Below are 15,083 nucleotides of genomic sequence, written 5' to 3'. Positions count from 1 at the left end.
AGATAAATATATAATATTGCGAATTTGCTGAAATGCAAAATGAAAATACAAAATAATAAACACATGATTAATCTAATCGCAGGATCGGACACCGAGGTCTCATGACCGGCCTTACCCGCCAGGCGATACTTTTGACAGGGAACACGCGCAGGCTCGTACAAGTCCCATCTCTGATGCGTTCGCGGATCACAAACATCTTCGATCACGAACATCATCGAGCGTTCTCGCTACGTCGACAAGAACTCGACGATGTGTCATCGTTTTACGCTTTAAAACGAATGAGAGAAACGTAGACACGGGCGGAGCACGATGAGCGTTGAGAATATTACTGCGAGAAACATCCGCCGAATTATCCTCCACGTGGAGCTCTTCCACGAGCGGACGAAGCTCCAAATGTTCTCGAGATGCAAAAACCGTCGTTCGCGCGACAGATGTAAATATAGGCGACGACCGACCAAAGGCGATTTGCGGCTGCCGAAGTATTCCTTCACGATAGCCACATTTAGCGAGCAGTAGCAGTAGTATATCCTTACATATTTTCCTAATCTGGTACCTCTCACTGACTCGTAGTCATTACTATATTGCGTTCCTTGATATACTTAAGGATAAGGATTAATTGTACATTAATTCGCAAAGAGAACTCGCTTAACGTAACGCACGTCGGAAAGCGCTCCTCGAAAAGGTGCTCTCGGTCGTTCGTTTTCCACATTTTGTATTATATAGCGTATCTCACGAGAAGAAAAACAACGAACACGCGGTCTGATATCGCGTCGTTCCGACGTGTTTAGAAATTACACCACTTACGAAGGCAATATGATCCGTTTCACTTAACCATTTAAGCTGCATATATTCTACATGGAGTATCGATTCGCTAGACACTCCTTGCTCACGAGTATATACATGTATGATGATAGTACCGACCGAAAGTACATTTAGAAAAATGCCTGGCATCTAATTTTATAATCCCTATTCTATGCATATATATCGTTCTCATCCAACTCTAGAATAATTATCATATATATGTATGTATATTGCTATTTAATGTACATTATGTAATGTCTTACACATTAGCATTGCGTAGTTAAATACAACACGCAAGATGAGATACCTCGGAGAGTATAAAAGTGAGTAGCAAAATAACGATTTAGATGTATAAAATTGTTGATTTACACACTCCGATGATTTCTGATTCTAATTTCTCAGAAAGATTATCTCCGAGACACGATAGCCTAGGGCGCGCACCTTCCTAAGATTTTGCACCTTCTAGATCTGAGTCCTCACGGCGTTTTTCTTTTTTCGGCTGGCATGTGACGACTTATAGAAATCAGCCTACTTTTTACCGAATGTGATACTTATGTTTGCACGTAAATACACACGGCTTTACATTGCACATAAGTATTGACGTAGAGGAAAAGATGAAATCGTCGCACGTTTTACATACGAAAAGCGGCGCAAATATCAAAAATCTACAGTTTTACGATAACTTTCGGTGCAATGTGTGCGGATCAGTGTTTGGATGAGCGTGTGTACATGATTGTAACGATAGAATATAATCGAAGATAAAGATAGTACGTCGTGCAAAATAACGACAATTGATAATAACCATCTAATAATGAGAGAGAGGCGCACTTGATGAATAAAAAAATAATGAAAATTCTTTGTTCGTCATGTTCGTCATGCCGAGTCGAGAATAGCATACACGTATGGGACATATATATACATACCACCGAAGCGTATCAACCCGCTTTACACTAATTTATGTTTTTTGCAATAGATGCTCAATCATAATGCACCGAACCGTTTTGCCCTACGAAAGGACAGGCAGATCTGGAAGTTGATTACTACCTCGCGATTACCAAAGGTATACACGATCTGTGATCGCCCGAACAATGTGTGTTTAACTCGCTTTCATGCGTTTTAAATATATAACATACACAAATGGGATGAATCATCGTGTAATATAATTAATATATTTAGATATGATATTTAGATTTCTTGCTCCCGTTGAATTTCTTTCTTTCCATGAAAGAGAAAAAAGATACGCATTGACGGAACAGCGCGCTGTTAAAGCGAAAAACGATCACAGTTTATCCTATGCAAATTCGAGCAAAGATCATGTTTCGAGAGAATCCGAAATAGATATAGAGATATCCCGATTTTATTCGCTGTCCTATATGCACCTAATACGTCAATCGCCACTCTTGAGAGAATATTTCAGCACCCTTTACCTCCAAACTCGACGGATCCGCGAATTTAGCTGTCCTATTTTTCTACATTGTATATTCTGTCGCTGTGTATTGTATAACGATCAAGAGCGTTCAAGGCATCTCTTTGCTCCGAGAACGTAAAGAAGGATGATGTATAATTAGGTGCAATACGCGCAGAGTAATATAAATCGATGATGCGATAATCGAAGATGATACACGAAGAATATAGAGATTGACTCCTCCTTCATTTTAATTATTCGCTGTACAAATTATTTTACATACTTCTCGAAATAAAATAACATGTCGTTTATAATATCGCGCACGTTATTTTATTACACTTATTGTATCTCTATCCATGAAGGATAAACCATTTGAGAAATATATATGCATGATATATTGATTATATTTAACTAAAATTATAAATTCTTTGGCACGAGATAAGGGATCAAAGCAACAAAAAATTTATCATCATGGACGATCAGCTCGGATTATGATATTATTCGTCATAACCGAACAGATATTTAAGATCCTTAATAGAAATATATTTTACCATACCTTAAAGTACAATTTCTTTGAATTATGATGATGATAACTCTGTACGCATTCTGTTGTATCTCTCTATCTCTTCGTCGCTAACAGAAGGTACCAAGTCGCGAATAGCGTCCGAAAAATGTCGCAGTTCTACGATAATACTATCTTTAATCGTATCTTCTTCGATAGAGAAGTCTTTGTTGAATTTTCTGCTTTCCTCATATCTTGTGACAACTTCGCGCACAGCGTTGAGCCATGCATTGGAAGAAACGGAATACAGGTCTGCACCAGTGACGTTATCGGGCAATTGATCCACGACTCGTTCCAGCTCTCGTCTGTTCTCCCGTAATTCGAATTTCCGCGTTTGCGCCTGCAAAACACCAAGCTTAGACGCGCTGTCGGAATGAATGCCGACATAGAGCATCTTATCGAATCTTCCGGGTCGGAGCAGAGCGGGATCTATGAGATCAGGTCTGTTCGTGGCCCCTATGATGAATATGCCGCCAGACTCGTCGAGGCCATCCATCTCTGCGAGTAATTGAGAGACCACGCGGTCCATTACGCCACCGCTGTCGCCACTTCTGCCACGATTAGGTGCTAATGAGTCCAGCTCGTCGAAAAAGATGATACAAGGGGCTGCAGAACGCGCACGCTCAAAAACTGCGAGAAGATAGAAAGAATAGTTTTACGTTACTTTGTTTTTAAAGAACAAATAATTTTTTATTATACGTTTACTATAAAATCGCCTTTTTTCTAGTTGACGTACTTTGCCTTACGTTCTTCTCGCTCTGACCGACATACATGTTCAACACTTCTGGACCTTTGATGGATAAAAAGTGTAATTGGTATTCTGTCGCTACCGCTTTAGCGAGAAGAGTCTTCCCGGTGCCGGGTGGACCGTATAATAGTAATCCGGATTGTCCAAATCCGAAGGCGTTCAACAATGGCAATTGGATTCTACGAATAATTTCGTGCTTCAATTCCGCCAAACCACCTATATCATCCCAGTGAACCTCCGGCACACGTGGAGCGCCTTTACTATCTGAATATATGGATTGCATATATTCTGAAAATACATTTATATTATTTATATTATACATAAAAAAATCTAAGATTGTATTCTCTATTTTAACAAGACCAAAATACGTGATTACATAGTTGCGAATGAATTAATTATTATGCAATGAAAAATATATTTAAGAATTTAACACTCGATTTAGAAGATAACAAACATTGTATAATTTAAGAAAATTTCATAAATTTAAAATTTATTAAAAAACATCTTTCACTTTGTGATGCATCTTAACATTTGTACTTAAAACGTTTTTTTGATCTTGCTAAATTAATTATAAAGCAATTATACCGTAAGCTCGATCGAAATCTGTTTGCGTCAAGGTTTTAGAATCGGGCGATATTCCTGATTTACATCGATATTTAGCCGCATGCAACGTCAATGCCACCAAATCTGCGAATCTGAAATCCGAACAAAGACCAGAGACTCTTGATAGATCCGCGGTGGTCGTTAAATTCCTTTCGGATAGCAACCAAGACATCAGTTCCGTCCGTTTATTCTGATTCAAATGCTTGACGTGAATCGTCTCGATAAATATTCGTTGCAGTTCCGCGGGTAGATCAGTCTCCGAGGCGGCTACAATGATCAGAGGAAATCTTCGACGTCTATCAGCATATAACGTGGTGATTTCCGCCGAAAAAGCAGATATAATCCTCTCGTCCTTTTGACCCTCGGCGGTCTTGCCGAATATCTATGAAAGACAATTAAATTACGATCATAGAAAACGCGAAATAATTTGATGCGACTTTCGCCTCTTACGCACTTGAATATTATTCAGATATAATATGCATGGTACGCATTGCTGTGCATTATGTAACGTTATGCGAAGTTTAGCCTCGGTTTGCGCCGCCGTTAGAGTTTGCACCTCCGCAAAGTCAACGCAGAGAAAGTTCAATCCCATTCTCGCGGACGCGGTTCGAACCAATTCGCGTTTGCCACAGCCTCGCGGTCCCTTCACGAGAAACACTGGCCTTACATGCAGCTGTACATCTGAAATATAAGAGAATGTATGTAAAAGATACATTCCCAGAACGATTATGGTATATTTTCAAACATTATCGATTTTCTAAATGTGCGCTAATTATTCCTTACTCTTCTTCAGGAACGGCCTGACACAGGATACTAAATATTCCAAAGGTTCCGTTAAAACTGACGGATATCTGCTTTCAGGAAATGTAGAAATATGCCTCCGCGGGATATAATCGTGGACCCGCGCCTCCTGGATGAGCGTCGACTCTCCACGCATGACGTAACAACCGTTGATGTGATCGCTACGTCCATGATGATCTACTTTTAAGGATTTAACCGTAAAATACATGGTGCAAATCGCCGGTGATCCGGATGAGTAAAATCGATCTTGAGCGTATTCTTTCGCGTCGATTTTAAATACATTGTTTACATGTAAATATCGAGGATGTAAAAAATAATTCTCCAGCATGACATCCATCATTTCGGTAGCGCAATCGTACGGATTGGCGATTAAGGATATTCTCGCCTCGCTCGCAAATTCGACTACGTCATCTTCCAATGGCACTAAAACAGATTTTTAATTACTTTTTATTGTTAAATAATTTATTATTAATTATTTTATATTATTTAATAATATTCGATAATCGGTTACAACTTAAAAATGAAAGAAAATTATACAGTTTTATATTTTAAAATATGTAGATTAAAAATACGTCTGATAAAAACTATAAATATTTACATATAAAACATGATTCATCCAACTGTTCGCAATGAAGGGCGTTTTGCAAATTATGCCGCATCGTTTCAGAGATTAGGATAGTGTTTTCATTAACATCAGGTGCGGATACAATCATTAATTTATATCTTGTCATTGAAGTCATCGAGCATACGTGAAACCAGGAACTCGGCAATTCCTTTGAAAATCGTATATTCGCTAACGCACAGGAATCAAGATCGATGTATTTATTTTGTGTATCTTCCAGATCATCCAGCTTACGTTTAAAAACTATATCCGGTAGCGTGATCCAGCAAAGATTTTGTTCAAACATCCTTTGCAATCTACGATAGAGATATTCCAGAAAAGCGTAGCTCAGCACGTAACGCGGATCTTGTCGCATCAAGGTGCTGGTTATTCCTCTTATAATCTTTTTGTGAAGCAGGAGTGTAGAGAGCATTTTTCGAATGTGTGTTATACACAATTTATAAAGAATTCTTTATATCGTACAGTCACTTTTCATTATGTTGATAAAATATGTTGAACCTGAGATTGAAAAAAAAGAAAATTATTGAAAATTATAGCAACTTGCATAAATATTGTTTTCTTAAATTATATATAATTAATTTTACTTAATATCGAGGTTTTTGTTTGCTATCAAAGATTAAAGAGCGAAACAGCATTTTATATATACATTTTTTCATATTCTCGAGATTAGACATTGTAACATTTTCCGGTAAAAATTTTTCTCATTTCCCTTTTCCTTAATTTTTCCGGTAAAAATGGTTGTCATTTCCCTTTTCCTTAATTTTTTCAAAATCACTTTGAATTTGCATTGAGTAAAAGTTGGCTAATTTTTTTGTCAAAGAAAGAGCAATTGTTGAAACAAATTCGATTCTAGTATAATTTTCTAGATTTTGAGATTCAAACTATATCGAATTCATAAATTACATTTTGATTCATCTTCTCGCCTAGAAATTATCCTTTCATTTTTCATCGATAAAAAATGTAAATTCAATTTTAAAGTCTCCTTTATTAATCTTTGTTTCGCAGTAAATTTGCAATTCCTCCTTATTCATATTTTCACAATTTACGCGATTATTGACGCGGAATTTTAAATACTATTCGCTATTTCGCTCTTAAATATACAATTATACGTTGTGTGATTTAAAGATCTGTCCTCTCTCTCTCTTCTCTCTCTTTATTTTACTAAAATAATTCAAATAAAATAATTCGGGACGCTTCCTTTTCGAAAAGCACCTACATAATCGCCATTCGCTGCGCGATCTTCCGAATCATCGTGCTAGAGGTACTGACAATCGCGATAAGAGAAAGAGAGAGAGAGAACAAGAGAGTTTCGAAAGTAGAACTCGAGAAAACCTAGTTTTATAATTATTCTCGAGTCGATCTTTCGATCTTCATAACAGACGCTTTTATAACGGAACAAATAGAGACGTTTGACGTTTCGGCGACGAGACTTGACATTTACCGCGACGAGTTCAAAGCGACAGCGAAAATGCGCCATCGCTCTCGTCCGCCTTCCGGTTGAGCGTCACTGGACAATGCACCCAATTTCGACTCCAATCTTCGGCCGAGGTTACTATAGGAACAGTAGCGGCGACCCGTGTGGGAGACCCGTCCTCGAGGGAGATCGCGCGAGCGGGGGCCCCTTCGGGCGCAACAGCTGTGCTTGTCGGTAAATTTCGCCCGGAAGTCTCGCGGACGAGAAGTATCGCCGAGACACTCGTCACTCGTTCGCGGCTAGTTGGCGGCCAACTGGCGACCGATTTCGCGCTCGTCCGACACTGCGTAATCGATCGCGGGGCTCGATCGAGATTCCGCCACTTGCCGGTGACGGTGACGGCGACGGTGACGCGACGCGGGGCGACGCGACGCGACGCGATATTCCGAGTGTGTAACACGGGTACCTACCGTAGCGAAGTACGTATGTATGCAGGGGAGAGGAGGCGGTTAAAACCGTTGGTGGCGGCCGTTAATGCGCGAGACTAACCCTAACCTAATCCGTGCGCCCCGATAGCGTCCTTATTGCGGTTTTTTCGGGGAAGGGACCGTTTCGAATTTAAAGGTCCGCCTACGCGGGGGATATTATGCGAAGGTGCGGTAAGCGAGGGTGTTGACGCGCGCGATGGGAGCCTAGCCTATTGTTTCTCGGCCAAGTGCGTCGGGCTACTTTTACCTACCTCGCGAATTCGGAAATTGATGTCGCGAATGCGATCCGATAATCCCAACGGGGAATACGCGCGTACGGTTCTCGCCACGTTCTCTCGCTCTCGCTCGTGTCATGTACGTCGCGGTGCTCTAATTGACAGTCGTAGAGTAAAGGATGTTTACATTTTTATACGTGTACAATCGTATGATCAATTGGGATGCCGCTGAGTATTCTCTGCTACTGTTTGCGTTAATTGTGGAACTTTTTGTTGTTTTGTCAGTGTATAAGGAAGTCTCTGAGCGATAAACGACGGTGATCGGGGCAGTGATGGATCCCGCGACGGTGATAGCTCTCTGCAAGGAAAATATCCAGCCTTTAAGGTACGGAAGGAATGCCACGCAATTGGGAACCGCGTTGAGAGCGCAGGAGGACGCGGATGCGCAGCAGTTGTTACTGCAGGAGAAGCAGTAAGTGTCCTTAATTTCGAATGACAATTGTACTTACAATTTTCTCCTTCTATAATTTTCCTATAATTTCCTATAATTTTCTCATATAATTTCCTATAATTTTCTCATAAAAATTCATACGATACGATAGAACAAAAAATATGAGAGCGATTTATATTTTTATTTAGAATGTACGAGGATGCGATCAAGAATTACGAAGGGGATGATCCTCTGGAGAATTGGTACGAGTATATTCTCTGGGTAGAACAGAGCTATCCGAAAAGTGGCCACGAATCCCACATTGGAAGACTCTTGCAGCAGTGTCTATCGTTATTTGAGAAGGAGACCAAATATCATCAAGACCGTAGATATATACGTTTGTGGATTAATTATGTAAGTAATTTAAAACCTTATATATCGGTATAATTGTATATTAATGCTAGCTTTGCTTTTAGATAAGTATGCAAAAAAATCCATTAGAATTATACCAGTTGCTGCACAACAACGGCATCGGGACTAGAGTGGCGGATATGTACAGGGCCTGGGCTTTTGAATTGGAGCAGATTGAGGATGACAAACGAGCGGATGAAGTTTACATAATGGGACTGACTGTTCATGCAGAGCCTTATGATGAATTGAGCCATGCTCATCAGTATGCATTGTCCCTTTTTACATAACAAATTATCCTATGAATATAAAGAATAATCAAATTTTATACTCTTTCCATAGAAATTTCCAAATTGCTGTGGCGCGTAAAACACTCGGTCGTATCGAGGAAAGAAATGACGTTTCGTTGTTCGAGCAACGTCAGGCTTTCAGTTCGTTAAAAGCGATAAGGGCCGGTAAAAGAGTTGGCAGCATACGAACGGGTCATCGCGTGCGCGATTATTATCCTGGCGTAGTCCCCCAAATCTCAACATCTAATGCAAAGTCCAATTCTAAAATACAAATATATCAAGTGAGACATGTCTATCGATAATAGCTATAGTGCGATGTAACTTGGATATGTTTTGAAAGTGAATTGTGCAATAAAATATTATGTAATAGGATGACACACCTGGAGAGATAAAGGGCTCTATACTGGATCATGTGCCCATAGAGGATTCGGTACATAAAGAAAATACCATCAAACCTGGACCATGGAGTAGCGCAAGCAAGAGAGGTCCATTAATAGCTCCTACTGTAAAAACAGGTTTCAAGAGTAAGGATGAGAATAAAATAGATCAAACTACAGTAGTAAATTACTGTAGAAAATTTATTGATAGTTGTTTTTATTTCTAGTTCATGAAGATGAAAGCGATGATGTTGATATGGAAAAAATTAAATTATTCTCAAATCATGTAGCTTTTTGTGATGGCAGTAAATGTCATGACAGTTTAAGAGTGCCGGTATATGTAGCAGATGCAATAGATCCAAATATTGTACAGAAACCATGTTATCCCAAAGAACTAGTCTATGCTGATAATGTCGATCGTAGTATGGAAGAAATTAGAGCACAACTTTATTTCGAAAGGTATTGCCGTAAAGAAAAAGAATCACTAGATGTATGTGTTTATCTTAAAAAAATATATCTTATTTTTATTATTACACATTATCTTATCATTAGTATCTCGCTAATTGCATATGCACATGATAATTATAGAATACAATTTTTTATGCAGAAGACCACAACTTTTGGAAAGTAAACATGAAATATCGATGGTTTGTTCCCGTGAAATTGATAGTGAATCTCAATCTCAGTTGAGCAATTATGAGAATATATATCATTTACAAGAAATAGAGGAGCAAAAACTTAATCAGCAAAGAAGAGAGGCTGAGATTAACAGGCAAAGACTCCAGACCGAACAACAGGAATTACAGAGGCAGTACGAAGTGGAGAATCAAGTTTTAGAGACGCAACGACAGGAAGCGGAACGAAGAGAATTGGAAAGATTAGAAGCTGAAAGACTTGAGGTGCAACGAATAGAAGCGGAATTAAATACGCAGCGGAAATTACAATCGTCGAATCAATTTATGCATCAACATCACACTTCATCATTGGCCGCCGATGCCGAGGAACACCTGCTTGGGCAGAGTCTTACCGTAAACACAAAGGAAGCTATTTCAGTTGTGCAGGGTTTGTGGCAATCCCCGGACACAACTTTGCGCTTTCGTCATCCCGTGGCACCTAGAATAGTGGATTCAAGAAATAAGTTGCCGTTTGATATACACATGGATGGCTCTATGACGCAACACGCGATGTCTAGTAATAAGCCTCATCATCAAGATTACAATGTACAAATTTATAACGATCAGGAGAATCATCAGGGTTATCATACGCAGCATCATAGTTACTCTGGTCAAGAACAACATGCTGGATATGCAAATCATAGTTTGCAAAACAGTTATTATCAGATGCAGGTATAGAAAACATTCGTAAAATAATGCTTTACTCTTCCACTATATATATCGAATAATATATAAGACTAAAGTAACAAAATATTTGTAGATTTGAATCTCTATAAAGCAATAAAATTTTATTTTGCAGCAACATCATGATCACCAAGTGCAACAGTCGCAGCATCATCCTCGGCAGCACCACCCTCAACATCATCAACAACAGCACCAAATGATTCCATCGCATCAGCAAATGCACACTGTGCATCATCAGCCTCTCTCTCATCCGCAGCATTTGCAATCGCCTCATGGTCAAATGTCGCATCATCAACCACACATTCATCATCATCAGTCTCCACATAATCAACATATCTTGCATTCTCAGCAGCCGCAACACATGCCTCAACATATGCAACATATTCAGCATCCCGTTTATGGCAACATATTACCTACCGACATCGGATATCAACAATATCCGACGTCAACTCCGATGGAAACTCCGGCTATGCTGCAACAGAATATAGAGCCACAGAAACAATTACATTTCTCGCCATATAACGATTCGGACATTGAAACGAACAAACCGTACAGAATGCCACCTGAATTACCATACATCAAATCGCCCGGGATGAATCGTAAAGACATCAAATATCTTGAGAGCGCGGAGAACAAAGAAAATGCTATCGTTGTGGATTATAACGGTCCGCTCGAAGAAAATATGGTACCCAAATTAGATGAGAATAATCTGTATATTGACGAAAGTCTAGGTATAACTCCCCTTTCGACCATAAACGAGACATGTTATACGGAAGCCTTTAACACGCACTTGACAAGTTCTACACCAATGACTAATCATTTCAAGCCATCTTACAGAATGAAAGATGATTTGCAATTTTCAAGTCAGAATACTATCCCACCGTATGTATCAATCTGCTTTTGACTTTTTTTATAGATACATATTGAAAAATGCTTATAGCTTGATATTTATTTATGTTGAATAGAATTGCAGAAGCACCTAATGTAGAGGGTGATGATAAATTGAGTGTAATATTGGAATCCACACGGGAATATGTTTCAAGCAGTTCGAGTAGTAACAATTATACTAAAACTACTGGATTGACTTTTGGATTAACAAGGGAGGATATGGCTCCTATTAAGGAACAATCTGTGGATACAAGTACATATCCTACAAGTATATATAATATCTTTGTTATTATAATAAGCATCTTTTATTTATTATCATATTTAACATAAAATATACATTTTGAAAAATCCACTTTTTTATTTATGATTGAATAAATTTTTTATTATTATATAAAGTTGTAGAGGAAGAATCAAACGAAGCTGTGCTGTCTGCGAATCAACCTTATGAACAAAAACTGCGTGCTCAAATTCAAGCTGTGCACGCTCAAAGTCCGCGCACAGTACAACGAAATGTCGATCAGATAACGTCTGAGATACAGAATAATTGCGATTTAAGGAAGTCTATAAATTTACAATTTAATAATGAAGAGGAAAGTTCAGAAAAGGTTGATACTATGGATTGCGAAGAACACGAACCTATGGAACAAATCGAAGAAGAACTGTCTTTCGAGCTTCCTTCAAAAGACATAAATCCATTTGACAAAAATTTGATAGCTGGCCTATTGAAAAAAATTAAGTTTCCACAACCCCAACATGCAGATGGATATACAAGAATAGATACCAATCTAAATAAGCTCGTGCCTTCGACCATGATTACGCTCGGTTGGTATTCAACTTTCACTTTACAATTAAGAAATTTTTATATATCATTGAAATATATATTTACAAGCAATTTTTCTTTTCTCATACTTGCACTTTTCACGATTATACAGGCACAGAAGCGTATGATTTGGAAAAGTGCCTTGGGAAAGGAATGTATGGAACAGTTTTTAAAGCAGTCAATATACAGACAGGCGAAACTGTTGCCCTTAAAACGCAAAGACCCGCTTGGGTCTGGGAGTATTATATCGTACGAGAGATAAAAACGCGTCTTACAAATCCACATATGGTAACATATGAATATCTCTTATTATCAATGCACCTATGATATCTTATAATTATCTTATAATTTTTTTTCCCCTATACATGCTAATAATTCTTTCAGTTACGCGGTTTTATGGATGTGACAATGGCATATGTGGCCAACAACGGAAGTGTACTAGTTTCAGAATATTCCAAATTCGGAACACTATTAGCAGTGACGAATCAGATAAAAATCGCTACTGGCAAACCTCTGATGGAGACTGTAGCTATTTTCTTTACAATCGAAATGCTTCAAATTGTGGAGTACTTACATAATTGCCAAATAATACATGGAGACATAAAGCCAGATAACTTTTTATTAATGCGATTGTTAGTATTATTTTATTATTACTCATTTTTACATGTTGGAAATAATATACAGTTTCATTTTTATATGTTGGAAATAATATAGTCACTATTATCTAATATGTATATAATGTGTAAGTGTAATTTTCAATATTAAGTTGACACAAGATATATGAAATTTTTAAGAATATACTAAAACAATCCAGTCTTTCAAAAATCTATCATATGATATAATATTTTTGTTAAAGAGAAGAGAATTTCATCATTTAATAATACAAAAAATAAATCATTACAAGAATAGAGAGATTATTTCGAATAGAGAATATACATACATAAATAGTTAATAATTGCAAGATTTATTCTTCAAGTACATTTAAGCTGTTTTTAATATTTTTATGATCATTGACAGACCTACGCAAGATGTAAGGCCAACAATACAATTGATAGATTTTGGATGCAGTATAGACATGAAACTATTGCCGGAAAATACAACGTTCACGCAAGTTATAAAAACGGAAGATTTCACTTGTATCGAAATGCAAACTGGAAGACCGTGGACATATCAGACTGATTTATACTGTCTAGCGGCGACCAGTCATTGTTTGCTATTTGGCAATTACATGAAAGTATCTAACGTAGGCGGTCGTTGGTTTATTGCCTCGAAGTTACCAAGGTATATAAATAACAAGTATAAACATATTGTATATACAAGTGTAATGATATTCTATAATTAGAAGAATCACACCTATTATTCTCAAAAGACTAATTGGTTTCAAAAACTGTTTCTTTTTTTCCTTATTACAGGTATGCTAAAAAGGCTGCTTGGGAACAATTTTTCACAGAGTTATTAAATATCGAATCTTGCGAGAAAATGCCTGATTTGGCAAAATTGAGAAATATGATGGAGGAAACGTTAGCGCAAATGTCGGAGGCGCAAGCGAAATTTCGGACTTTTGTCAACATTCTTAACAGACGATAACGCTTACTATATTTGACGATATGTACCAATGTGTGCATATATTTAGTAAAGAACCAACGTGTAATAAGAGACATTAATGTTATTGTGCTATTTATTATAAAAAGTTAATACTACAGTGATAAAAATATATGTATCTACACAGTTATAACATACACGAAATGCACCTTATGGCCTGCTTCGTGGAGGCTTTATCGATATTCGTGTTGCTTGCACATAATCAATGTTATTAAGGACCACTGTTACAAGGAGAGTTTGACCCTTCACAAATGTTTCGGAAACTTACGAGGTATGTGAAGATTTATATAATAGAGAGGGATTTTTTGGAATGTATCTTGTTATCTCCCGCAACATTATATGAGTTCGCTACATAATATTTGTATAATACAATTCAACACAAAATTTTACAAAAAAAATCGAGTCTGTAAAAATGAATAGTACAAGATGGGTATGATGTGATGTATTCAGATCATACAATTTGCAAGATGGCATGCAAAAGCACATGCGTACCTAAAATATATCCGAATGTGAGTACCTTGTATAGATAATTAAAATGTATATGTAATTCTTGTATATTTACAACAGACTTTGAACTTTCAAATTCTGTTGCAATTAATATTGAGGTGGAGTTCGTTTCGTTTTCAAATATTCTTTCTAGAATGTACGGAAATATATTGCATAAAGAATGTTAATTGATTATCCTAGACAATTCTTCCTCCTTTCCCTCCATCTCCTTCCACCTCGTTCAGTTTTAATGTAAAGCAATGATAATTACAATGTATTATGTATTATCTAAATCAATGCCAGTATTTTGATCTGAATATGTGCAGGCTTGTTTTCGAATGTCCACTAAACAGGCCTTTTATGTATTATACTTTTTATAAGTTAGATTATATTTATATATATAAATATGTACGCGCGTAAATACGACACGATCAATGGAAATTTCCAATTTGTGTGTTCCAATTGTAGATTTTATAAAGATACGCAAGGACTTTGGGTTGTCTAAAAATCGTAAATATGAATATGAAATTATGTATTTGCATATACTGCTATATAGGATATATTAAATCATATATATATATAATCGACAACCTATCGTTCTTGTTTGTGAAAATTTATGAGAATATGCCTTATCTCTTACTTTAATGCAACATGAAAACAACTTTCAGATAAGATCCCGTACAAAGCTTTAAGATAAAAAGAAAACAGTTGAGACATTGTAAAATACATTTATTAAAATCAATAACATCAAGTTATGGATTTCTC

At 37.3% G+C, this 15,083-nt stretch overlaps 3 protein-coding genes across 11 annotated transcripts in view; 2 read left to right on the top strand and 1 right to left on the bottom strand.

Annotated features, from left to right (window-relative positions):
* Positions 1–3,907, top strand: part of Cbl (E3 ubiquitin-protein ligase CBL) — a 33,558-nt gene extending 29,651 nt beyond the window's left edge. For 2 of the 3 annotated variants that reach the window (XM_083082788.1, XM_083082789.1), the window contains exon 8: positions 83–3,907. The gene's annotated coding sequence lies outside the window, so the exon portion shown is untranslated. The remainder of the gene's footprint in view (positions 1–82) is intronic. The other variant, XR_014435789.1, reaches the window with a different exon arrangement.
* Pex6 (peroxisomal biogenesis factor 6) lies at positions 2,434–7,445 on the bottom strand. 4 transcript variants are annotated; one of them, XM_083082785.1, is made up of 7 exons: positions 7,427–7,445; positions 5,519–6,040; positions 4,903–5,343; positions 4,574–4,800; positions 4,102–4,501; positions 3,505–3,804; positions 2,434–3,398 (listed from the first exon to the last, which is right to left on the bottom strand). In XM_083082785.1, exons 2-7 carry the CDS (start codon positions 5,952–5,954, stop codon positions 2,785–2,787), a joined length of 2,418 nt encoding a protein of 805 aa, XP_082938911.1. In that variant the 5' UTR covers positions 5,955–6,040; positions 7,427–7,445; the 3' UTR covers positions 2,434–2,784. The 4 variants fall into 4 exon arrangements, with proteins under 4 accessions (XP_082938911.1, XP_082938910.1, XP_082938909.1 ...); XM_083082784.1 differs by having other exon boundaries at positions 6,950–7,441; XM_083082783.1 differs by having other exon boundaries at positions 6,984–7,440.
* On the top strand, positions 7,035–14,935 carry LOC145962031 (uncharacterized). 4 transcript variants are annotated; one of them, XM_083082780.1, is made up of 15 exons: positions 7,035–7,190; positions 7,945–8,131; positions 8,299–8,503; positions 8,566–8,762; positions 8,840–9,068; positions 9,158–9,311; positions 9,392–9,623; positions 9,772–10,510; positions 10,638–11,404; positions 11,488–11,678; positions 11,807–12,232; positions 12,343–12,518; positions 12,615–12,862; positions 13,248–13,511; positions 13,643–14,935. In XM_083082780.1, exons 2-15 carry the CDS (start codon positions 7,992–7,994, stop codon positions 13,815–13,817), a joined length of 4,143 nt encoding a protein of 1,380 aa, XP_082938906.1. In that variant the 5' UTR covers positions 7,035–7,190; positions 7,945–7,991; the 3' UTR covers positions 13,818–14,935. The 4 variants fall into 4 exon arrangements, with proteins under 4 accessions (XP_082938906.1, XP_082938905.1, XP_082938907.1 ...); XM_083082779.1 differs by having other exon boundaries at positions 7,059–7,435; XM_083082781.1 differs by lacking the exon at positions 7,035–7,190 and adding an exon at positions 7,447–7,831.
* The last annotated feature ends 148 nt before the right edge of the window (positions 14,936–15,083 follow it).

This window comes from Camponotus vicinus, unplaced genomic scaffold (genome assembly GCF_025532165.1).
Source record: "Camponotus vicinus isolate PSW18456_S1 unplaced genomic scaffold, iyCamVici1.0 SCAF_11, whole genome shotgun sequence".
In the NCBI taxonomy this organism is placed as follows: domain Eukaryota; kingdom Metazoa; phylum Arthropoda; class Insecta; order Hymenoptera; family Formicidae; genus Camponotus; species Camponotus vicinus.
Note: the sequence above shows the minus strand (reverse complement) of the source record. Positions and strands in the feature narration are given on the sequence as shown.

What these genes read in the sequence shown, in the direction of transcription:
- Pex6 (XM_083082785.1), bottom strand. Translation starts at nt 5,954, where the DNA reads ATGCTCTCTACACTCCTGCTTCACAAAAAGATTATAAGAGGAATAACC. An exon ending in GGATGAATCATGTTTTATAT is followed by an intron (nt 5,344 to 5,518) that starts GTAAATATTTAT and finishes AATCTGTTTTAG; the next exon opens with TGCCATTGGAAGATGACGTA. An exon ending in AGATTTCGATCGAGCTTACG is followed by an intron (nt 3,805 to 4,101) that starts GTATAATTGCTT and finishes ATGTATTTTCAG; the next exon opens with AATATATGCAATCCATATAT.
- LOC145962031 (XM_083082780.1), top strand. Translation starts at nt 7,992, where the DNA reads ATGGATCCCGCGACGGTGATAGCTCTCTGCAAGGAAAATATCCAGCCT. An exon ending in CTAAAATACAAATATATCAA is followed by an intron (nt 9,069 to 9,157) that starts GTGAGACATGTC and finishes ATTATGTAATAG; the next exon opens with GATGACACACCTGGAGAGAT. An exon ending in TGTAAAAACAGGTTTCAAGA is followed by an intron (nt 9,312 to 9,391) that starts GTAAGGATGAGA and finishes TTTTATTTCTAG; the next exon opens with TTCATGAAGATGAAAGCGAT.